The sequence below is a fragment of the Chinchilla lanigera genome, unplaced genomic scaffold, assembly GCF_000276665.1.
Source record: "Chinchilla lanigera isolate Chin_1 unplaced genomic scaffold, ChiLan1.0 scaffold00005, whole genome shotgun sequence".
Taxonomy (NCBI): Eukaryota; Metazoa; Chordata; class Mammalia; order Rodentia; family Chinchillidae; genus Chinchilla; species Chinchilla lanigera.
This window is the reverse complement of record NW_004955406.1, coordinates 27,969,217-27,995,703: the sequence shown is the minus strand read 5'-3', so window position 1 is coordinate 27,995,703 and position 26,487 is coordinate 27,969,217. Positions and strand designations below refer to the sequence as shown.

Sequence of the window (26,487 nt, the reverse complement as noted above, 5' to 3'; positions counted from 1 at the left end):
TGATGGGTATTTGAGCTGTTTCCAGGATTTGGCAATTACAAACTGTGCTGCTATAAACATAGGTGTGTGTATATCACTGTGGTATGATACTTTTAATTCTTTTGGGAAGATACCAAGAAGGGAAATAGTTGGGTCAAATGGAACCTCTTGTTTTAGTTTTTTTTTGTCTTTTGGTTTTTCTCCGGTATCGGGACCAGAACTCATGACCTTGCGCTTGTCAGGCAGGCGCTTTTACCGCTGAGCTAAATCTCCAGCCCCAAAATCTTGCATTTCTTTTAGTTATTTTCTACTTGCCAAATATGTATTTACTTCTGTGTTGTAACTTTATTTGTACCCGTGAGGGTACCAAAGTCTTTTCAAGGTCATCTTGGTAAATCAGTTTCAAGTTCCTCAACATCCTATGTATTCTGCAATTGACTGGTAGTTGCAGTCCAAGGACCATGTTTTTTCTTCTTTTCAGATCCATTTTTTGTCGTATATCTCTACCCTATAAAAGAATGCAAACCATTCACCATTTCTCCATCAATACCATTATTATTCATTTATTTGAAAGAAAAAAAAATTGTATTCATTGTATATAACAATTGAAATTATTGATGTTCTTAAGGAATCTTTTTAAGGTGCTAGTTTAGTTCTTTATATTTATATTTAGTTACAAGGATGCATAGATATGGATGAAGATTACATAAAACCATAAATCTTTTATGTGTTTTGTTTTTAAAAGTATATGAAGTTTTAAAATCAAAATAGCATCATTTAGGGAACTGTGAAATTCATATTTATCATTATGTGCTATCTAGAATTACGAATTTTCCAGTAAAAATCATTTTCCAAAGTTCTACTTTTGTAGAAGACACAAAAATCTTCCTAAAGTAAATTTTTTTTAAAGCAAAGCAAAGAAAGCATAAAATTATTGAAGGTAGACAACATTAGACAAAAATTTCCAGCAAAACTACATGATATGGTGATATAAGAAGTTGTTAATTTTAATGTCAGTAACATACATTCACATCAGAAATATTCAAGTAACACATTAATTTTAGCTAAATGTAATGAAATCAAGTAGTTTTTGACAGTGAGTAAGCTGGATTTACAAGCTTGTTTGAATTTACAACCTGGAATCACCAGTAAAGTTGCAGAGAGAACATTTTTCTAAGAACTGAAAAAACAATGTTTATAAGTAGAAATTATGAAAAACTAAAACATGAGAAAAATAAATATGAGAGTATTGTAAGAGATATATTTCAGTGAGTAAAATTTTAAGTTTTCCTAGACATTATGAGTGTGACATAATGAGCAAGTTGCTTCTAAGTAAAAGGATAACAGAAATAATTTAAAGTCACAAGACTTGGTAGTAATTTTTAGCAAATTATCAGAAATTCGGAAAGGAATTAATCTTTACAAACTGTGGGTGAAATAATTTTCAGGTCACTTGTTTCCCATTGACACGGGAATAGGCCCTTCTAAGATATGCAAATAAATGTTTTTTATTTGTTTTTAAAATTGGGACAAAAAAATGGGACAGTATGTTATGTTATCTGCTTGCAGCAAAAAATGATTGTTATGGTTTCATAAAATTTCCTTTGTTCACATTTACTGAATAAAGTATAGTTACTGCAATTAATATTTTCAATGATTAGATAATAAAATTGGGAAGTAGAGAAATAATTTGTACTAAACTATTAAATTGTCACTCTAACAAAAAAGAAAGGCAAGAAAAAGAAAAACTAATTAGTAACAAAATAGTATCCATTTTTAAGGATATCTTTTCCAATCAACTAATTGATTTAGCTTTTCTCATAGTTTAGTTTTCTTCAAATATCACACAATACTGCAGTAATTTTAGTTTTGTGGAATTACATATTATTAGAGATTTTTAAAAAAAATTTCACCAGATGTATTTTTATTTAACGTTTTTCATTATCATGAAACTGTAAATGGTATAACATAAAAGTGTTTTGTGTTATGTCATTTACAATTTGTATTTCTTAAGAAATATATATGCATATATACATTTTAAGTCATTGACATACAGCAGGGACATATAACTTTGATTAAGGTAAGACATTTCTGAATTAAAGCATATTTAAACAAATAATATGTTGAGATAATGAAAGGAGATTACAATTAAAATAGGGAATATTGTGGGTATATGTTTGAGTTTAAATTATATATACATGTGCTGTACATCAATGTTAATGTCTATTGTCTATATCCATATATATATATTAAATGTACTATTGTTCAAATTATATTTTCAAAAGCTATATTATCTGGCAACTCAACAGGATTAGATTCTGTTTGGTATATGAATAAAATGGTTTAATATCGTTATTTTCAGTGCTTTATATATGTTTTAAAGATACAGAAATTACCTATGCTGGGCCTGTATTATGAAATAGGGAAATTATAATTGGCAATTTAATCATGTTTAAGGGGATAATTTTTTTTCAAAATTATAAGCGATAAATAAGCAAAATAGCATTGAAAGACATTAACTTCTAGGCTCCAAACTTTGTTTCTTTTGGTATGAGCAAATAATATCTCAATTTTAAAGAGCCAAGTGTCAATATTCAATTCTTCCTTCCTTCCTTCCTTTCTTTCTTTCTTCCTTTCTTTCTTTCTTTTTTCTTTCCTTTCTTTCTTTCTTTCTTTCTTTCTTTCTTTCTTCCTTTCTTCCTTTCTTCCTTTCTTCCTTTCTTCCTTTCTTCCTTTCTTCCTTTCTTCCTTTCTTTCTCTTTCCTTCTTTCCTCCTTCTTTCCTTCCTTCCTTCTTCCTTTCTGTTCTTTTTCACTTTCTTGTTGTTGTTAGTATTGGACCCAGGGTGTCACATATTTTAGCAAGTACTGTATTGCTAAGCTACACTTCAAACCTAAAAGTCCTATTTTTTAATGAAATTTTCTTACTCTTTTGAAACAGAGTATTGGTAAATCAATTAATTATATCTGGTGAATCACAAGTATCTCTTCTCTAACAGTCATTAAGTAGTTTCCATAATATTATTATATATTTAAAACTTCATTCTGAATAAGCACTATTCAAAATGCTCTATTCAAAATGCTTATTCTCCATATTTATGTCTGTTATTGCAATTATTTTGTAAATAGCAGGTGTTCAGCTAATATTTTGCATTTGAGGTGAAAACATAATAGAAATACAAAAATATAAGTGCTTATGGTCCTTTCCTGGCCAATATATGGGAGATAAATCTGAAAACAATATATGTTTTTCAATGTATTTGCTAAACAGATTTTCTTGAAATTTTCAATTCTTAGTTTTTATTGAATCAATCTCATAGATAATATTCATGAGTCAGGAAATTGACTTTTTGTAATGGAGGAAACATAAAAGTTTTAAAACTCAATTTTATTGCACAAAAGATCTTGGTGTTGAGGAAATGCTCACTGAGTTTTGTGCTTATTTTTACTCACTGACTGATTTGAATTTGTATACTACTTACTGTTTTATTAAAATGCAATGCTAAAATTGGAAATGTATTTTGAAATATGATAATAACGTCCCAAGTGTTAACTTTGTAGTTTTTTTCATTTATGATACATTTATGGAGAGATAGTGACTTTATCAAACTTTTATCTAGAAAAGTAATGAGCTGTATCATGAGGACTGTCTTCATACATGCCGAGGAAATGAACTGTGAAATAACTGAATTAGCCCATCTGCTCCTCTGTAGTTAGTATCTGTGCCTGCCTCTAACAATAGTCATATGAGCTATGTTTTGTAAGAGGCATAAGATAAACCTTACCAGGAATCTTCTATAACTTTATTAGCACAATCCATTATATTATAATGTTTGTGTTGGTGTGGGCCAACACTCTGAGATAAAATGAAAAAAAAAATTGAAGTCACATGCTGGAAAATAAATGCATGTGCATATTTCCAAAGATATAAGGGGATATGTTGTCTGTGTTATATAAAATAACTAAACATTGAGATTTATGTCATCAAACATGAGTTTAGAAAATTTCGATAGCCTATACTACCAATCCCTTGCATAACTTCTGAAAATCTACATTCATAGAATCAGCCTATGTATTGAAAAAATCATACAATTCTGTAATCTAATGCATAGATAGCTTTTGAATGATAGTTTTAAAATATGTATGAATTGTTAATTTAATGTACTAAAATTTGAACTGTCTTAATTTTACTTGACAAACCAAACTGATAGATTTCTTCACTTTTCAAGGGCTTCAAGTCCTCCTTCCAGACTACCTTCAGGAACGTTTTGTGCAAGCAGCCTTGAGCTACATTGCTTGCAATTCAGAGGGAGAGTTTATCTGCAAGGATAATGACTGCTGGTGTCAATGTGGTCCCCGATTTCCAGAATGCAACTGTCCTTCCATGGACATCCAAGCCATGGAAGAGAATCTCCTTCGCATAACCGAAACATGGAAAGCTTACAATAGTGACTTTGAAGAATCAGGTAAGGTATATATTTAATATAATTTCCTCAGTCTGTTATCAAAAACTGTTGAAAACTCTATTTTTCCATTTTAAAAGAATCGTTGCATTGTTGAAAAGGCTTAATTTTTCAGTATTTTAAAAATACACATTTATTTTGCTGTTATTACTGATTATCCAGTATTTTACTGAAAGAATGTGCACCACTATATGTTATTGTTATAGCCTGCTCTTGAAGTGACATGTTGTTTCTTTACTCAAGAATATTCTTGCCTTCTCAGTATCAGAATTTATAACCTGACACTTGGTGTCTTTCTGGAATTCTCTAGTGGCTCTTGAGTTTCATTTGTGAGTTGAAATATTCTATGCCTTCTGTACATGAACATGAGTCTTAAGAGTGCTATCTTTCAATTGACTGCTTATTCTATAACCACATTTAGATGGATTTTGTGATAAACGTGCATGGATTTTTTTGTTATTTATGAATTTGTGGCAGTTTTTCAATATTGTTTCTGATTGGCTACATATGCCTTAATATTCAACATTACTTTAATAAACAATCCAAATTTTGCAGAGAATTTGATATATATAATAGAATTACTTAAAATAAAATTTAAACACTGATAAGACCATATGTAACAATGATAATGAATGAATACTAAAAATTTCTTCAGTGTGGTGAACATATAACTACATAGGATGTAGTCAAAAGTATCAGGTGTGATTAAATTTCAAGTGAGTGAAGAGAATCACAATATTTCAGAATGAAATTGTGGCTAAATAGATTTCGGAAGAGTTCATACACTTAGTTTGCTTTAAGATACCTTTTAAGCCATAAGTCATTAAAATGCTTGCACTAATTAGAGCAGAAAATAGAATGGCCATTATCAAACATTGGGAATAGAGAAATGGAGAAATGTCACTCTAACTTCACAAACCTTTATTTAGGACAGTGGAATAAGTTTTTGAGCTATATTGTACAGTGTAGTTACTTATTTTAATGGCAACATATTGTGCAACTTAAAATTACTAGGAATAGGTGTCAAATATTCTCATTAGAAAAATACGTATGAATGGTAGAAGATATGTTAATTAGCTTCATTTAGTAATTACAGGTACAGGCACATAACATATCATCAAACAATATACCAGAAATAATTATACTTTTCCAATTTACAGTAAAAAAACATTTAAAAGGGCAGCTTAGAAACAAATTAAGCATCATATTTTTTCCCTAGTGTGAGAAGCTGAAAATGAACAATAGATATTGTAAAATGGTAAAAAAGTTCAAAAGGAAAGAGAAACTGGGATGGGGGAATGGTGAAAAGAAAAAAGAGAAAAGCAAAAGCAAAAAAAGTATATAAATATATATATATGATAGTTAAGATAGTTATACTACTAATTTTTCTTAGTTCATTGAAATGAAAGGTTTGTGCTAATATTGTATGGACAATTAAATGCCTATATCTTCTACTCTGAGTAACTAATTTAAAGATAATAATACATGATGTATTAACCATTGTTACTCTCCTACTATCGTATTTGGCAATTTGTTTTACATTTGTCTCTCTAAAATAAAAAATATAAATTTAAAATATAAAAAAACAAATCGAGCAAAAATAGGAAATGCTCAAGAAAATGATGAACTGATACTGAGTTTCCACAACTGCTTTTTTGTTGCACATTTATCAATCTATGGCAGGTTTCGTGGAACAAAATATATTCTTCTCTGGAAAATACCGCTATTCCAGAACAAAAATACCAGAAGAAATGTTTGCAGACATATTGCATTCCAGTGATATTTTTGGCAACTTAGGATCATAGGTGCAAAATCAGTTAGTACTCACGGACATTTTCCTTAATTTGAATTCTGCATGTGGAAAGAGTTTAAATGGTTAATCTCTTAAAACCTCCAATAGTAGGACTGAATCATCTACTGAGTGTTAGGCCCAAAATTGTAAATAGTCAACAAATTTAAAATTTAATGTACTAAAAGTCCACAATGGAAAGCAGAGAAGTGAAAATAACATGTCTGTCAACAGATGAATGAATAAGAAAAATGTGGTACTTTCACACAATGAGCTACGATTTAGCCATAAACATGAAAATTTGTCATTTACATCACATGTGTGGATGTAGAACAGGTTATGGTAGGTGAAATAAGCCAGAGAAAAGAAGACAAGTACCAAATGATTTCAGTCATGTGGAATAGAAAGAAACTTATCTCATGTAACTGAAAAATCAATTGCTGGTTGCCAGAGGAAGGGGTGAGTGGTGTGAAGAGAAGGAAAGTTTGACCAGTAGGTGCTAAGTTGTAGTTAGGGTAGAGTATAAGCCCTGTGATCCTTGTACAGTAGGGTGATTATAGATAATAATAAACTATACATTTTAAAAGCTGAAAGAAAATATTTGTGAATAATTTCATCATAAGTAAGTGGCCAATCTTGAAGGGATAAGCATTTTAACATGAATTATACATTATGCAATATATATGTATATGTGTAAATATATATATATATATATATATATAGAGAGAGAGAGATAGATATACAAACACACACGCAAACATAGTGTAGAATTCCCAACATATGTATAATGTCTGAACAAGGCAACTTGAGTGTACAGTTAAACTCCATTCATAACTACTGTAATAAAGCAAGAAGACTTGCAATGGGAGAGATTGATTTCTCTCACTCCACTGAAGCAAGAGTGTAGGATTTTAAATATGTGACACAACATAAGAGAAAATACTTAAGAGAAAATGTCCAACAGAAGGGTGGCTTGTCACCAGTCTTAGGCTGTCTGTGTTTCCTCATTATCTATCACTGAAGTTAGGCTCCTGCCAGTTCTCAGAGATTGGAGAAAGGGAAGTAGTGCTTCATGTACTACATTTCAAATGAGTGAATAGCCTGTACCTCCCTGAGAAAGACCTGTGCAGTCTGTAGAATAGTTCTTGTGAAAGGGCAAAGGAATCATTTACAATTTCCAAGTGTTATAAAGTATTTTAAGACAAGAGAGATCAGGGACCCATAAACAAAAGCAAACGTGTACATTTTAGGCAGTCTGAGGAGAATTTTCAAATCTTGTCAGTACCTCATAATATAGACTCCAAAAAACAAGAAGAATAATTTGACACAACTAAAAGGAATGACAGAGAGCTACACAGTTACAGTGAGATTTTGACATCATTTTCTTAATAAATGGCAGGATAAACAAAATTAATATTAATAAAGATTATGGATTTGAACAGAAAATTTGGAGCTGAGGAAAATATGTATGTAATGGTGAAAAAAATGTTTACAGATACATATTTCCCCTATGCTTAGGTAGTATTTCCCAAATGTATCAAATGCAAGGTTACAAAGTTACCTTGAAAAATTACAAAACAGTGGAATCATTTAGAAAATATTTTTCTGATAATAATAAAATCAAACTACTATCAATACTTTAAGGATAAATTGCCAAAAGGTATCTGTAAGAAAATTAAATGATAAACTTCGAGAGAAATAGAGGAAACAAATAGGAGGTAAAGTAAGAGCTTAGAACAACTGAAACTGTCACATAATAAGGGTGTCAGTGTCCTGATTCCTTTTTTTTTTTTTTAACTGGAAACGAATTCAGGACCTTGCGCATGCCAGGTAGGCGCTTGGGCCACTGAACTATATTCTCAGCCCTTGAACTATTTCCTTGGCCATTTCATTCCTCTTAAGTAAAACTATTTTCTAATATCTATCAAAGGCAAGGATGTCATTTCCTTTGATCCAGCAATTAATTCTTATGTAGAATACCAAATAAATATGCAAGAATTTTCAACAGCACAAATATAGAAAAATATACAAGATCTTCTTAGTAGCATTATTCTTAATATCCTAGAAAAGTGCACCATGAAAATAATAAAAATTATTCTTTAACTTAGAAAATGATCATATTCTTATATAATGATTTTCTATAAACCTAAGCAAAAGAATGATAGGCTCTTTGTGCAAGTGTATGCTGTTTCTCAAAATTTCCTGAATCAGATATTTATAATGTGCATATTCTCTGATTTAGTCAGTAATTTGATAAAAATATTTTAAAGTGTACATTTTGTGAGCTAAATAACCTAAAAGACATAATCTCAGCAAACTAAATAAATAATTATATCTAAAACTTAGTACATATTATGTATTTGAATTTGTAACAAAATGGCAAAATCTAACCTGGATATTCAGTGGCCAGAGTTTGTGAAATATTAAGTAGAAATTAGTATTCATAAACTAAACTTTGAATCTTGTGCCACATTTCCACAATCCATTTCTCAACCAAAAGTTCTTACCTACTGGATTTAGTAGTTCTAATGTTGTTAAAACAATTATATATTTTCTAGGGTACTATCTTGAAACTATTTTCAGTACTAAAACATTTAATAGTGAGTTCTTTTTATTTTATAACTGGTAGTATAGCATATTTAGTTAACCGATATTTAATTAGCGTTAACCTGCTTTGCTGTAAACTTTAATATACATTACATCAATATTTTCACCCTTTTCAATATGTAGGTAGCTAAAGAATTACCACAAACTTTTGTTTATTCTTTACTTCTTCAATTAGACCATATTTAGTACTATACACTTAGAATGATACAAATGGTAAAATATTTTATTTTGTTTGGACTCCTCTCGAAATTGCTGAAAAGTATTGAAGATCACCTTAGTTTTAATAAGGGATTCTGTTCTGGATATTTTGAGGGTTTTCTGCCTCAAAATAAAACATAAAAAGTAATGAGGCAGATATTACTTTGGAAAATTTTCTAAAATATTTTCACGAAGGGGCTGGGGATTTAGCTCAAAGGCAGAGAGTCTGCCTGGCAAGCGCAAGGTCATAAGTTCCATTCCCGGTACAGGGAAAAAATAAATAAATAAAAATAATAAATAAATAAAATATTTTCACCACTAACAGTATAATATAAATTGATAACCTCCATTCTATCTATCATGGTTGTAAGGAATATACCATCTTATTTCATCAACAGAGAGTTGAGAAGAAGCAGTACTACATGTAGTTACATACCTTAAGCTTTTCTATTGGAAACTTTTAATTTTAGTTACAAGATAGAATTATTTGTGTATACTTACTATCTGGAAAATAATTCCTTTTATACTCTATATGGACAACAAAAATCATTATGGCACTTTAGGTTATTTTCAAATAAATAAAGAATTATAGAAAATAAACAAATGCGAATAACACAACAAAATATATTTTATTGAAGCTAAGGAAATTAAGATTTTTTAATTCACAGAAACTGAAATTACAAAATTGTTTCTCTAGAACTACTAGCAAGATGAGGTATGTCTGGGGGCATAATACATCAATATAGATGTTAATTACTCTCAGCAAAAAAGGGAGAAATGGAGTCATTTGCTATTAGATAATTTGTCTGTAAATGCTTTTTATTTGGTGTGTTTGTTGTCTTCACTATGTATAAAATTCAATCAGTAGGTAAAATTAGCATATAATGCTGTCATTCAAATACGTAAATTTATTTGAATCATTTTGTCTAGTAATGTCCAAATCCTAGACAATATATGTAGTAGGGACTACAAATAAAAGTGTCATAAAATTTCAAATATATGTATATCTCTTTTCATGTTGTACAATTTGAGATTGTTTCCAAATATAGAATATAAATTTATACAAAACTATTCATTATATTTTTTCTGTAATATATATTTAATAAGACATATAGGAGGCATGTATGCCTTGATTAGAATGAAAGGAATGAAGGAGGACAATGATAAAGGAAAATACAAAAGCAGAAAAGAATGAAATACAAGTACACCTTCAGAATAGAAAAAGCTGAAAATTGATTTACTTAAATGAAAAATCACCATTTTGTCACAAATTTTACAGGAACAATATCTTCTGTGATCAAGCCCAAGGATTCCAATTTACTGAGAAACTGGAAATACTTGAAGGTCTACACTTGTATCTAAATGTGTAAAACCAAATTTTAATGGAAATACATTATATTCTCAAATAACTTTTGAGACATCCTCAACTCTTTATTGAATGAATTAGAAAATAAATTTTTCATGGTAGAATTAAAGAATATTATGGTATTGTTGCCAATGAAATATGTAAACATATTTGTTGATAGCACAGATATTTTAGAAAATTTGGCATGACACTTGAAAAAATGTGTTATCACCTTTTGTATAAGAAATATAAGGTGTAGTGTAGACTGTCAAGAAACATCTTTCTCAGGATCAAGTCCTATTAAATAGCAAGATATTTACTTAAGGATCAAAGAATGACAGTTGGAAGCCACCTTTCAAGGGTACTGTGTAGGTGTTACTTGTGGGAACAATATCCATTTTCATACTTTGTCTGAAACAAGATAAATGTTCTAATGCTATAAAGAGAAAACAGAATGATTATTGCAGTATTATAAGAGGTGCATTAACCTTATCTGCATGCTTTAAAATATGTCTTCTTGCCTACCATTTTTATGTGGACAACTCCTATTGTCTTTCTTTTTTTTTTTTTTTTTTTTCCTCCGGTACCAGGAACCGAACTCACGACCTTGCGCTTGCCAGGCAGGCGCTTTTGCCGCTGAGCTAAATCCCCAGTCCCTCCTATTGTCTTTCTGAAGAACAGGTTCTCTCAAGAGTTATGTAACTATCAGTTTATGAGAAAATATTTTCTGTCCAAAATCAGTACATCTGAAGGAAATATTTTAATTTTAACTTTAATTGTCTATTTTATATATTGGTCTTTGATGAAACCCTACTGTTTGTTTCTTCCTACTGTTTATTCTTACTCTTTGAAGGTAAATTTTTCCACTATTTTGAGGAAATTCCATTCCATTAGTACTACATTTTACATGTTACTGAGCTAACTCTGAGACTCAATATCTGGCTAATGCAAGCTCTACACGATTTCATTTCCTTAGGTACAAAGATCAGCTGAAGATATATGAAAGATTGCATGACTAAGAGCCAGGAATCTATTTCCTAGGAGTATGTGGGGAAAAAGATAGAATCCCTTCTCTCTACAATAGCTATTAGGTGTTCTGTTCACTTTCTTTCTTATCCTCATATTCTTACAAGGATAAAATCCCCAGACTCTTGAATTTTATTCTATGTAACTTTGTTGTGAATTTTTTTGTCTGCTTCTTCCAAAACTGAATATGACAGATTAATCTCAGTGTGGAAAAAGGATCACTATAGCAGGAGGGAAACATATCACTGCAAATATGCACACATTAATATTAGAGCATTAGCTAGAAAAAATGACAGATGAACAACCTGTTAAAATTCTGCTAGTCAAACAAATTATCTAAGCCAATCTCATTGAAGGATTTCTTTCTTGAACCAATGCTTGAATGTTTGTGAAAAGTTCTAATGACTCCACAATGTGCTGTTCTTATTGCATCATATTCAGCAAAATTCTCTGTCCAGATTCACAGTATATTTGAACATGCCCAATAAAACAGAATAAAAGTCACATCTATTAGAGTGTCAAATGCATCACCAAATCCAGTTTTGTTGCTTTTAATACCAAGACATGAACCAAAGGAAAAGTTACCTATCCAAGACATACTGTACATCAAGGTGGAATTGACCATCATAATCACAATAGCACTTGCTGTCGATAGGAGAATACGAAGGCACAGAAAAACAAACTCAACTTGGATCAACTGGGAAATCATACTAACATCATAATTTGAGTTCCTGAGCCATGAAACTGAGGAATTCCTTGAAAACGTTCAGTTTCTCCTTTGCAGAGTACTTCTCGTGTCTATTGCTATCCAAGGATCTAAGCCTGGATGGGTGAATGATCTTCCTATCCCATTACTCTCTTTGCTAAATCTTAGGTGAGAATAGAATATGGCTGGGATACTATTTTCTCAGGCTTTCTATCTGCCAAAACTCTGAAAATCAAATACCATTAATTTTTATATTCTTTCATGCCCAAAGCCATGATTTCTTTGGTAGTAGAACTCACATACAAATTAATTGATCCTTTCACTATGATCATTTTTCTATCATTTTTTCACTTGATTTTCAGTCCCATTGGTCAATGACCATGTCCATAGTTTTATATATGTTTTTTATGTCTGCTGTTTTATTTTTCTGTTCTATCCTATTCCTCTTTTCTTCTTTTTTTCAGTTTCATTGTGTTAGCTGGACCCCTTTGTTTGTGCCTTGGGGTCCTGGATGCACCTTTCTTTGGCCATACACTCTAAGACAGATTAGCATATTTTATTGTGTTGACAAGAATCATGGATCTCAGATTTAAATTCTTTGTGCTGTGAAGCTAAAGTTTAATGGCTGAATGAATAATTTTGTTAATAGCTAGATGACTGTATTGTTTCTAATGTTTTTATTATTATTTTTGCTCTCTTTAAAATTAAAATTTAAAAAAATAGCTAGATGAGTTAGCTTAATATTGGGAGTTGAGATGTAGGTGAATTTCTAATCTGTACCTGATCCACAGTGCACACCTTCCCTTTTATTCAAGCTTTCAAACCCTGAGTTTGAAATTATCTATGAATCTGAGGTCATATATCATACAAAATATGCAGGTGAAGATACAGAAATGCACAGTGTGCAATTCTCCTCAGATACTGACATTGAAATATATTGTTACTAACACTGCTCGTCCATTTTGAGTTGCCTCTGGACTATTCTCTTTGTTTTCTTACACCAGGATATGAGATAACTGTGCAGCCACCATCTGGAGCAACTGTCACTCTGACAGAGGGTGATACGTTGTCATGCTTTACAGAAAGGGTTATCAGCAACAGAAGTAGAATTCTATTTTCCAGTGTCTGAATTTATCAACTATATAAACTTTCCCAGTTACTTCAGGCAGCAATTTTACCAGCTGTTCCCTGATTACACAACATAGTTTGTCATTATTTCCATTCCAGCCTCTGATAGGTGTCCCTGCCATCTCCACAGCCTGCTAAGTCTGCATCACAATTGTAAACTTTTCTTTCAGCACTACCTCTCCCCACATTTCTGGATGAATCTCTAAGTTACTGTCAGCTTGGTAGCACTGTTATGGTAAAACCCCTCAAATGCTCAATATAAATAAATGCTATTGCTCATTCACAGTACATATCCATCACATGTTAGCTGGTGGTCTCTTTTCTGGACAGTTTTCATTCCAGGAATTAGGTGGAAAGAAATGTCACCTTTGAGTAATATGGTTAAGGTGCTACTGGGAAAAAAAGAAAAAACAAAGCATTCATCATTGGCTCTTATGTGAATTACCCTTCATATTATCTCTGATCATATTTTATGAACAAGCCTAATTTCAGCAGAATAAGAAAAGTTCTATTTTACCATGTACCTGTAAGAGAATAATATTCAATTTTTTTGGTGGCTAGCTGGCATATTAGCCACAGACGGCTTTTCAAATACAAGAATACTTCACCCAGCACCACTGAACCACACAATCTCAGATAGGATATAGGTACAAATTTTGCTATTTCTAGCTGGCATTCCTTACGGCTGTATATTAGGAAGATAATGATATGTATCAGTTAAGTGTGTTTAATCCATTTTATTCATCAAAATTATAATTTTATGAAATTCAGGTAGTTAGAATTTAGCTAAACAAGCTTTATCCATAAAAAATTATATGAATGTTAGCAAGTCACTTAGTCTCTTGAAACTTTAGCAACTTCATTTTTCATCCTGTAACTTTATGTAGGCTTGATGAGCTAGAAAGAAATTCTTCTATATTAGCGACCATGTATTACACAACCTTCATGTAGTTCAAGCTTTTTGGCAATTGTATTCCTGTATTTATAGCATAACTCTTTTAAAGGAAGCAGTAGTTGAAATTAAAGAGGAAGGGAGAGAAAATAAACTTGTCATAATACCAAGTCTTAATCTTGTTCTCATGATGACAATAGCTTTTTAAATTACAATAATTTCCTTCTTGACTACGTTATATTTTATAGATAACATCAGTACCAACAATAATATTTACCTCCAAAATCGATATACAAACCAATTAGTTTCTGCCCATTTTATTTTATTCAGTATTTCCACTGATTCCTCAGTGCCTTACTATACCATATCTAATATACTATGAATATTACCTTTGCAATTATCAAACTTTATTACATATTTCAGTTAATTTTTAGTATCGTCTGAAATAAGATGGCTCTGGATGTCAAGCAGGTGTTTTATGTTACAGTTGCTGATTTATATCCCAAAAGGCTTTCTGCCAAATGCCGGTGCACTTTGCCAGTTGGCCCTGTTGGGTTGGCGAGATGAAGGCCATCATTTCAAGTATCTGCCAGCAGAATTTGTCATTTATTTAGGGCAGGGAACAACATATTTCTTAGTGTCATTACTCAAAAACTAGTAGAGTGTGCTATTTATACTAGATCCATTACATATCACAATATATGTTGATTGATTGATGGATGGGGTAATGAAATATATATGTGGCTAGAGACTATGCAATTGATTTCACTGTTTTTAAGTCATCTTCCTGGCAATATCATAGTAAGTGTAACACCATTATTTTTTTCAACAAGCATGTATTAAAAGCAATTCTAAAAGTGAAAGTATTCTATAAGGCATTTTGAACAATATTTATAGGCATTTTGAGAGGTTTTTGCTGTTATTATGTACAAGAGCATGAGTGATGGTCTTGTATTACTCCTCACAGTAAGATTAAAATGTACAGATACACCAGAACATGCAGATAAGATGCTTTATTTTTACATTGGTTTCAACTTATTTATCATAAGAAACAGTCTCTCAATAAAAACATATGTGCATCTAGTCTAAGCTATTATTGTCTATGTTTATTTGAAGTCCTAATTGATTCAAATATTCAGCATAAACTGTTTTTTTTTTTTCCCCTGCTACCATGAGTCAAACTCATGACCTGGCTCTTGCCAGGCGGGCGCTGTGCCACTGAGCTAAATCCCCAGCCCTTCAGCTTAATCTAAAACAAGTCACTCAAAAGTTTGATTCAGTATCATAAAAAAACTAAATGGCAGTTTCATTAAGTGTTTTATTGGTACCCTTTCCACATTAGTACAGACTATAGTGAAAGAGTTAACAAACAACACTGCATAATCAGAGAATTTTATTTGATATTCAATGGTTAGTTCTATAAAAATATATGTGCCAAATTTATCCTTTTTGTGGAGTAGTAGTACTTCACTGTATAAATAAAAACAAAAAACCTGCACCTTTATCCATTCATTGGTTCATGGGCATTTGAGCTGTTTACAAGATTTAACTATTACAAACTGTGCTGCTATAAACATGGGTGTGCATATATCCCTACTGTATGATGCTTTCAATTCTTTCTGGAAGATACCAGGAAGGGGAATATCTGGGTCAAAAGGAAGCTCTAATCTTAGTTTTATTTTGGGGGGAAACTCCACACTGACTTGCATAGTAATTGCACCAGTCTACATTCCCACCAACAGTGGAGAAGGTTTCCTTCTTCCAATAGACAGTACAGTATTTGTTATTGATTGATTTCTTGATAATATGCATTTTTTTCTGGGGTGAAAGGAGATCTCAGTATTGTTGATTTTGAGCAGTATAAAATATAGAGTTTAAAAAATAATAAGGGCATCATACATTCGTGCAATAACAAGCTATGTAGAAGATGTAAAATGTAACAACAGGACATGAAGACTCATAAGTGAATACTTACATAAAATTCAAGAAAAAAATGTAAAATAAAAATTTAAAACAAGATAAACGGAGAGTAACAATGGTTAATACATTGCATATTGTTATTGTTAAATTAGTTATTCAGATTATAATATATAGACATTTAATTGTCAAAATGATATTAACACAAGCTTTTCTTTTCAACACTAAGATAAATTAGTGTATACTGATCTTAGCAATATATATGTGTAATATATACACATATATATAATATATATACATACATATATAATAGGATTTCTTGCCAGTTGTTTCTCCTTCAATCCCAGTTGTTTCTCTTTCCTTTTGAACATTTTCTTCCCATTTCACAATATTGATTGTACATTTTGGACCTTATTTGCTCTTTTGGTTTCCAGCACTAGGAAGACAATATGACGTTTACACATGTGATTTTGGTTTATTTCACTTATGGTTATGGTCTCAAAATGCACCCTTTTACATATAAACTCTCAGGTGCATTCTTCTTTATGCCTGAGTAGTACTTCATTGTATGAAAAGACCACATCTGCTTTATCAGTTCCGCAGTTGATGGGTATTGGGTTTTTTCCAAGATTTAGCTATTAAGTATCATGCTGCTATAAACACAGATGCATATACATTGCCGTGGTACAATGTTTTTATTTCTCCTGGGAAGATACCCAAAAGGGGAGTAGCTGGGTTTAATGGGACCTGTAATTATAGTTTACTGAGGAATATCCACACTGATTTCCACAGTGGCTGCACCAGTCTACACTCTCATCAACAGTGGAGAACAGTTCCTTCTGCCCCACAGCCTCACCAGCATTTGTTCTTGGTTGTTTTCTTGATAATAGCCACTTTTTTCAAGATGAGATGGAATCTGTGTTCTCTTAATTTACAGTGCTCGAGTGACCAATGAAGTTGAACATGTTTTCATATATTTATTGCCTGTTTGGAATTCTTCATAAGAGAACTGTGTATTCATCTCAGATGCCCATTTTTGAACTGAGTTTAAATTTGGGACATCTGATATTTCTGAGTTCTTTATGTGTTCTCGACAGTAATCCGTTCCCTCAGGAACACCTGCAAACATTTTTTCTCATATTATGGGTTGTTTCTTCACTCTGTTGGTGGTTTCTCTTGAGTTGTCAATGCCTTTTAGTAAGATGAGGTCCCAGTTGTTGGTTCTTTGTGGTCCTTCCTGTGTGATCAGTGTTTTATTACTAAAGTCTTTTCCTACACCAATGTCTTCAAGTGTTTTATCTCTTCTACCTTCCATTAGATTTAATATTTCTGTTCTAATATTCAGCATTAAAAAATGCTATCTTTCTACCAGTGAATGTGTTTGACATCTTTGTAAAAATAACATGGCTGATGGTATCTGGAGTTGTTTCTGCATCTTCTTATCTCTACCATTGATCTCCAGGTCTGGCTTTTTTTTTCCTGTACCAACAGATTTATTACAATAGCTCTATAGTATAATTTAAAGACAGGGATTGTGTAGCTCACCTGCCTTGACTTTGTTGCCCAAAACTGCCTTTGCTATTCAAGACTGCTCCTGGTTCAAATGAATTGTAGGACTGTTTTCCCTAATTCTGTGAGATAAGCTGTTGGAATTTTGATCAGACTTGCATTGTCTATATAATGGTTTTGAAAGTATGACTGTTTCAATTTTTGTTTTGTACTTCCTACCCAAGAATGGAGGATATCTTCCAATTTTCTAATATGTTCCTCAGTCTTCTTTTTCAGAGTACTGTAGTTTTCAATGTAGTGGTCTTTGACATCCTTTGTAAGATTGATTCCTAGGTATTTACTATTTTGGATGCTATTGAGAAGGTGTTATTTCCCTAATTTCTTTCTCAGTGAGTTTGTTATTTGTGTACAAGAAGACTATTGATTTTTGAATGTTGACTTTGTATGCAGGTACACTACTGAAATTTTTATTAAATCTAGCAGCTTTTCAGTGGAATTTTTAGGATCTTTTAGGTGGAGCATAATATCATCCACAAATAATGATAGTTTAACTTCTTCCTTTTTAGCATTATTCCTTTTATTTCTTTCTCTTATCTAATTGCTCTAGCTAAATTTTCCAGAACTATGTTGAATAAAAGTTGAAACAGTGGACATTCTTGTCTTGTGCCTGATTTCCAAGTGAAAGCTTCGGGTTTTTTTTCCCATTTAGTATGATGTTGGCTGTTGGTTTGTCATGGATTGTTTTTATTAGATTGAGATAAAGACAATCTATTCCAATTTTCTGTAGGAATTTAATCATGAGTATATGCTGGACATTCCCTCAAGCTTTTTCTGCATCTAATGAGGTGAACATATGATTTTTTTCTTGACTTTGTCAATGTGGTGTATTACCTTTATTTATTTATGTATGTTGAAACATCCCCATATCCATTGGATGAATCCCACTTGGTCATGGTATACAATCTTCTTGATGATTTCCTGTATTCTGTTTACCTATATCTTATTTTTGATTTTTGCACCTACGTTCATTAGGGATATTGACCTGTAGTTCTCTTTCTTAGTGGAGTCCTTCTCTGTTTTTGTTATCAGGGTAACGCTTGCTTCCAGAAATGCAATTGGGAGTATTGCTTCCCTTTCAATTTCATTAAAAAATTTGAGAAGTAGTGATGTTAGGTCTTCTCTAAAGTACTTATACAATGAAACAGTGAATCCATTAGAGCCTAGACTTTTCTTTGTTAGTAGATTTTTTAATTGCATCTTTGATTTCATTGATTGATATTGGTTTCTATGGTATTTTTATATCTTCTTGATTCAGTTTTGGTAATTTGTATGTATCTATGAATCTATCAATTTTTTCTGCATATTCCATTTTATTAGAATACAAGTTATCATAGTAGATGTAGATTACTTTCTAAATTTCTGCAGGGTCCTTTATGATTTTACCCTTTTCATTCCTAATTGTGTAGATGTGAGTCTTTTATTTCCTTTTTCTGCTATGGTTGCCAAAGGGTTTGTCAATTTTATTTAATCTTTCAAAGAGCCAACTCTACTTCATTGATTTTTGTATTGTTTTCTTAGTCTCCAAACCATTAATTCTATTGAAAGTACCCTTCTGGCACCAACAAGTTAGTTGTGACCATGTGACTTGTTTGGATAAGGAAAACTTGAGGAGAAGCAGGCTTGTCACTGTCCTATGGAAAGCTGGAAGAGCCAGGAGCTTATTAGTTTTACTTTGTGTGTCAAAACAACTGATAATATTTTATAAATGCTGAAGGCGGGTAGTTTGCATCACTGAAACAGGACTGTGGGAAGTATAGCCACAGCCTTCCATAGGTGGATATGGGATATGAATTGAATCCAAAAAAATTTTTGTTGATGGTGAAACCTAGACATATTTTTGTAGTTTTTTTGTTTGTTTGTTTGGTTTTACTTTAGAAAAACTTAGTCAATACTGACTCATACAGCAGAACTTTGAGGGGTGTATTTCAATTTGATGAATATGTTTTATTTATCCAATACAAAGTAACGTATGAAATTTTGCTTGATCTTTTTCTTTGTGAAGTGATGGTAAATGTTTATTATATTTTAAAATTTATATTATACAATGAGTCTAATCAAAGTATAGTGATCTATTTATAATGTACCAAGTATAGCATAATGGATATTTCTGGGCTTATACCAATGTCTTTGTAGTGTTACTATTATGATTGAATTTTTTTACAGATGATAAATCTTGAAAATATTACAGTATAAGTGGCTTTTGTAGTATATTTCATATGTGGTCAATTAGCATTTAAAGTACTTTATTCCTTAAATACACAAAAGTCTTTGACATATAGGCATTAGTATTGCATGAGAAACCTGACCTACTTGTAATAACCATATCACTTCTGCATGCCTTAGTTTCCATGCTGAAGTGGTATGATCCAGAGCTTATAAGAGGGGTGAAAATGTGGCTCAGTGTAGGTGCTCTTGGCTGCATGTGAGAAGACCAGTCAATCCTAGAACCTCAAAACAAAAGCTCAGAATTTATAATTAGCTACTAATGCTAAGTATGAACAGATAAAAGCAACAAAAATACCTATGATAATATGTACATTGATATGAAATTTGACAAACAAATATATGCATTGTTGTGCACCAAATTATGCTTCTTTTATTATAGAATATTGAAAAGTTCTAGAGCTAAAATGGAGATTATTTTTACTTACAGTGACTTGAACTCTGCTAATTTCTTTCAGCCACTTCTAATGATTTTTAACTACATTTTATCAAAGGTATATACGTTTCTTTTTTAAAGATTGCAATCTAGGCTGTTGCAATGAATGTGTGTGTACCTGACTTTTAAAAAGTTCTTGCTCCTTTTTGTATAATTCCATACTCTATTTACATGGACAGCTGCAAAATTGTAGGATGTAACCAGATGACTTAAATCCTTACAAAATACCTTCTCTTTGCACTGAACAATGATCCTTTATTCCCTTATAGTGACATCTATACAGTAAGGACATTGCATTTGCCATATGGCTAAATGGCCTGTCACTGAGAGTCCCATTAAATTTTTGTTATCTTGCTACTGTGATCTTAACAGCTAGCTTTGAAGAAGAAATAACCCTTATGCCAGCAAAAGTCAATGGTACATTTAAGAAGTTGACAGAGTGTTAGTAGAAAGATCTTGAAGTTAATTGGCAGCAAAACAGATGTATGGTGTTGTGTCAGGTTGTCAGATTGTAATGCTGTGTGAACTCTGAGCAAGCATCATCTCAGGGAGGTTGATCGAATTTGTCACACTGGCTATGCAAGGCAACACAGAATAACAAGATAAATTTCTCCCCAAAACTACAGAAACATGCAGTCACATCTCAATTCATAAAACCGACAGGCCCATTAGAGGCCAGCTTGTCAAACCTTCTACCTGATGAAGAATGTTTTATTTCATAAAATTTAATACTGATTGTTTAATGCTTCCAATGATGGAGAGTTCAGTACCCCATAAAGTTGCAGAGTAAACATGTAAACATCTTTGATTTTAAAATGTTCCTTATTTATTTTAGAAGTTAAATTATTGCACACTTCACTCTTTTCTCCAAAAAATAGCATGATATTACCCGGTGCTGAAATACACACAATTGTAGCTTCTGTCTGTTGTTCTCAGGCGGCCTGTACAGAGTCACACTAATGTCTCCTCTCTCTTTCCCAAGGCAAACTTTTAAGTATAGACATATGTCTGTCACATCTTCTTGCACGTTTGTTCTTGCAAGAACAGAAGTCAATTGATTAGAAATTCTGTGAAATAAAAGATAGTCCAGACGAAGTAGTTTGGGGGCGTGGTAGGTATTATGGAAATATCAGTGTTAATACTCTTCAGTCCAGTGTATATGGCAAACTACATTATATGCTACTGACTGGTTGTTCCTTTATTTGTGAAAAATATTCTTCATTGTTTCTGGTTCAAGTGCATCTAAAATTATGCAATAAGCACTGCAAAAGATAAAATGCTATCATTCTCTTAGTTGATTCTTATTTTTTTTGTATTTCCTAGTGTCTTTCTTTCTGTTACAATGTATACTTACATTTTGAAGTTTTCAGATGAAATACAAGGTATTTACTATCAAGGAAGTCTCCCAGGGAAAGCTACATCTGTTCAACAATCTTTAAAACAATGCTTGAACTTCTCATTTTAAAATTCTGAGGCGGCTTTGATGATAACATTCTGAGATGTGAAAATCCCTCCCGGGAGCATAGTGGGCTATTGAGGCATCTAGTTAGTTGGAGTTAAAAGAAACTTATTTCTTTTCAAAAGAAGAAATACACATGTAATGTGTGTCTTTTAAAAATATTGTTTGTTCTCTTTTTATTCCAAAACTACTCTGTTTCTTTAAAAACTCACAGATTTCAAATCATTCTTTAATAAGTATACACAATAATGTGTATTGAGTTGCAGAGAATTTAAAAGTACTATATACTTATATAATGTGGAAATTATAATTTCACTTCATATCAAAGTTTAGATATGTCTCATAATGCTCTTGGTAAAAGAGTATAATATACAAATTTGGCTAACAATATTGTCTGCCTGCTATAAGTATTTCATGGGAATAATCAAGGTACAGAATAGAAGGGTGAATGAAATTTACATAGCAATTTGCATTTTCAGGAACTAGGCCCATAAAATGATAGCTTGAAAAACTTAATGTTACACCTTGCTTATCATCACAATAGTCTAAGTGGATTCGAGCGCTTTGGGCATTCTGTATAAGTTTTTCTAGGCAAATGATCCTTGTGATTAATTACACTTTTCTTCCATGATCAGGTATTTAACTGATCAAAATGTGTGGGTATTAAAGATTAGGAACTATGTCTACATCTCGGCTGGGAAGCATATTTTCCTCAGACCGGATGAGACATGCCTGGAGAACTGACTGGGTCCTGGAGACAACATACTCATCAGTGACTTAGTGTACCGAGGTTCACAAGCAAATGTGCTCCTAGGAAGTTGGGTCCAGCTGGAGAAAATGGATCCCTAGAGACATCTTTCTGCTTCTGTTCCTCTGTCTTCTGCTTTCTGGCCAGGGTGATATAGGCAGCTTGCTTCAGCATACCTCTTGCTCTGATGTTTCTACTTTGGGGCTAGCTGAACATGGACTGAATTCCCTGAAGGTATGGACCAAATTAAACCACTTCTTCCTTACGTTGCTACTGTTAGGTGTTTTGTCTGACCAATATAGCCTGTATATAGAAATAAATGTTTCATTGGGGCTGGGGATTTAGCTCAGCAGCAAAGCACCTGCCTGGCAAGCTCAAGGTCGTGAGTTCGGTTCCTGGTACTGGAGAAAAACCAAAAATATAAATAAATAAATAAATAAATAAATAAATGTTTCATGATATTCTACATGCTGAATCATGGGATGATTCAGCACTAGTTCCCCATTTGTGTATTATGGTTTCTCTGGTAGAGAATAAAATATGGAATCTATCTTCCCTGAGTTCATGTTCTATGTGTTTTTATTCTGGTTCAATTTCTGAATTTGTCCCATGTCTAGATTGTCTGGGTGGGGTTAATAGTGGTTGAACCCAGGCAGGCAGGTTCCAGGGCAGTTTGTTGTGATTCACAAACCATGGTTACAGATCAAAAAATAGGTGCAGAGTGATAAAAATAGATGTATAGAAGGATCAGCACTGTACTTTTAGAGAGTGAAAATTTATCTGAGAAGATAGATTTTAATAACTTATTTCAGTGCAAACAGAGACTCTGTTGTGTAACACCCAGAGTGGAAGGCTGTGTGTCACAAGAAAGGAATATAAAGGTGGGTTTGTTGATGAGAAGCACGAAAGCAGAATTTCTGAGGAAGTACATAGCTGCGTGCATCTAGAAAAAGAGTTAGCAGTGGTGTACTCAACGGCTGTGATACTGAGAAATCAGAGATTACAAAACAGGAGGGGAAAGTGAAGGTACTGAAGCTGGAAAAGATTTGCTAGCTTTGTTATAGAATTGAGGCGTTGAGTGAGTAGTTAGACATTCCCGAAGAAGTTACTGGAGCATAAGGATCCTAAACTTATCAATACAGCTCTTTAACTTTTGGCTTCTTACCATCTTGAAAAGAAATATATGAAGATTCTAGTTTATTAAATGCATATGCGCTTCATGAACTAGAATTTTTGAAAGAAAGAAGGAATATGATGTGATTTTCAGAATATGCAGAGTGTGTTTTGAAAAGAGCAGATTGATATCAGTATGAATCTATTACTTTAATTGTTGTATTTTTTGTTTTTGAGTTTGTTTTGATTCTCATCTGGACTATTTTTCCCATGATTTGTCATAAGGACGACAACCAGTCTTATGAGTATTTTGTCCTAACAGCTTAGCCTAAAAGAGGAGTAAACAAAAGTTTTGTAAACAAAATTTACAGAAAAAATAATGAATAGGAATGTTTTATCTCTGGTTTGAACAGGTGAGTTAAAGCCAAAGTGTTTGTTACGGTAAAAATATTTGGTTACCAAACATGGTACCTTCATTTGTGTTTGTGCTTAGTGTTTGTTTGTTTGCTTTAGTATAAGGTAATATTTGAGAATTATTCTCAAGTTAATTACACCTTTAGGAGTAATGTAATGAGAGAAGAAAATGAATATGCAACAAAAAATATCAGTTTCCAGTACACCATTTCTAGATCCACTTATTAAAATGAAGGTGCTTTAAGCTCCACTTCACTTGTCTTTGCTTCTAAGAGATTTTCAGGGTAAGGTGTGCCGATAACTCCCTCAGTGATTGCTCAGACTATATTTCTGAACACCTTAATTAAGTCAGTGTAAATAAGACTGTAGTAAGACTGATAGCTAAACTGAAATTACTGATTCTGAAGCACACATGGCTATTGTTCCTGAAAAAGATTTTTAAAAATAGACACCTCCAATATACAAATAAATAAGTGAAAATCTACTAGTGCGGCCAAACACTCTGGGAACAGAAAGCAGTAATAACTGAAGTACCTCCGTTTCTGATTATGTTTATTCATAATTTCCTTTTCATACCTTGATATTATTAATGTTATGATTAGAAATTTTGCTGGATTTTTGGCTTACAAAACTACCATAATTGCTTATACATAAATAAAAATGTATTCTTCTGGAGGAAATCTATTTATTACAGTTTCAACCCCGAAAGTTATTAAATCTCACAATGAGAGAACAAGTATCTGGTGATGAACAAGAAATTTAACTCTTTGATTTATAGCACCCAAGAGGTCTAAATATATCCACCACGGCTGCCAACATGTCTGACGGGGGATGGCACCCAGGCAGAGGAGGACAGACAGATGGAACTCTAGTGGTCACGAAGGAACAAAATCTAACATTCAAAGAAGCATGACGGCAACTTGGAAGCCAGCACTGGAACAGTCAATTTAGTGATTGATAGCGATGTCTACTGCACGGCGACAGAAACTGTAACACTTATAAATCTTGGTTTTGAAAGTGGTACATAAGGCTTGATAGAGAATATATGAGAGCCTCTGATCAGCCTAAGTCAGAAGCTCGTACTTACAGAACCTTGGCAACTGCCAAGAGTCACTTGATGTGACAAGCATTGGACTGAGAAGATACGCCAAATAGGAGGTTATTGATGATGTGTAGCTGAATACGAATTTAAGAAAACTTGAGTGAAAAAAATGCACAAGTAACATGTACAATTTTTAAAAGTCTAAATTTCGACAAGAGAAAGAAATTTAAAATAGTGGCTTCAGGGAGTTATAGGACACAGGAAAAACTACTTGACAAGGAAATTATGAAGCAGATTTTCACATTAAATGGAGGGAGAGTGCATAAGAGAATATTAATTATATTAGATGAAGACGATTAAGGCTGTATTATAAAGGACTCCGGTTATGAGTGAACACAGCTGGATATATATATTTATCATATGTATAATTTCTATGAAACAGAAAAGAAATCTACTTTATTCTTTTATTTCCTTAAGTTTTTTTTTTTTTCTTCAGTCCTGTTGATCAAAGACAGGGTTAGAAAAACACTGTAACACTGCGCAATATCTCTAGGCTGAAATGGAATTCTCTATACATGAATTCTACAGGAAAATGTGAAGTCGAAGCAAAGCATTATACTAATAGTAAAATATTTTACAGGTACAGGAGGAAAAGGCAGATTATTTAATGAACTTTAATAAAGGACATATAAAAACTTTCCCATCAAATTTATAAAACTACTGCAGTAGTATTACAGTTTTGCCCTAAGGGATTGGAATGCTTGTCTTTCTAGAAATAGAGTTAAGGAAGATAAACTATGATGGAAAATATTTGTAAACTCTTATGCTATGCAAAAGTTAGTTTTATTTTTAAAGAAACTTTTATATGTACAAAACAATTTATATATATACATTTACATTTACAAATAAATTTTTAATTATTATATTTTTAATTTTCTAGATGTAGCCAAAACTATATATAATATAAATAACATTTAGTTTAATACAGCAGTACTAACATTGGAGGAATAGCTATATTTTATTGTGATTATACATAAAAAGTATTTAAATTTCTCATAAAAAGTGACACTGTAGCAAATATTGACTCTGAACTCTTAAATGATTAAATGTTTTGCTTTTAAACTTCTGACTGAGAACAATCATGAAGAGCAGAAACAGTTTATTTACCAAAAGTTTTAAGTAACCTTGTAAACATAGTTCAATATACTGTTTTCCTCTAAAGAAGTGACTGGAAAGCTCTTTTGAATTATTTATACTAACCATCTGTTCCTTGCTTATCATAACTTCCAGAACAGACAAATCTCATGGCCTTCAGATGTTAGCTATGACGACTTCTAGTTGAGCAGCTGTTTCCATATCAAAAATCCATACTGAAGCTGTTTATCCTAAATTGGTGAATTTCATTTTATCTCCAGGGTTCTGATGGGATTGATC

The 26,487-nt window shown here is 32.2% G+C and overlaps 1 protein-coding gene across 3 annotated transcripts in view; it reads left to right on the top strand.

Moving 5' to 3' along the window:
* Brinp3 (bone morphogenetic protein/retinoic acid inducible neural-specific 3) overlaps positions 1–26,487 on the top strand; it is a 370,214-nt gene that overhangs the window by 244,625 nt on the left and 99,102 nt on the right. For all 3 annotated transcript variants that reach the window (XM_005375093.2, XM_005375094.2, XM_005375095.2), the window contains exon 6: positions 4,208–4,444. In XM_005375093.2, coding sequence (XP_005375150.1) covers positions 4,208–4,444 — 237 coding nt within the window. The remainder of the gene's footprint in view (positions 1–4,207; positions 4,445–26,487) is intronic.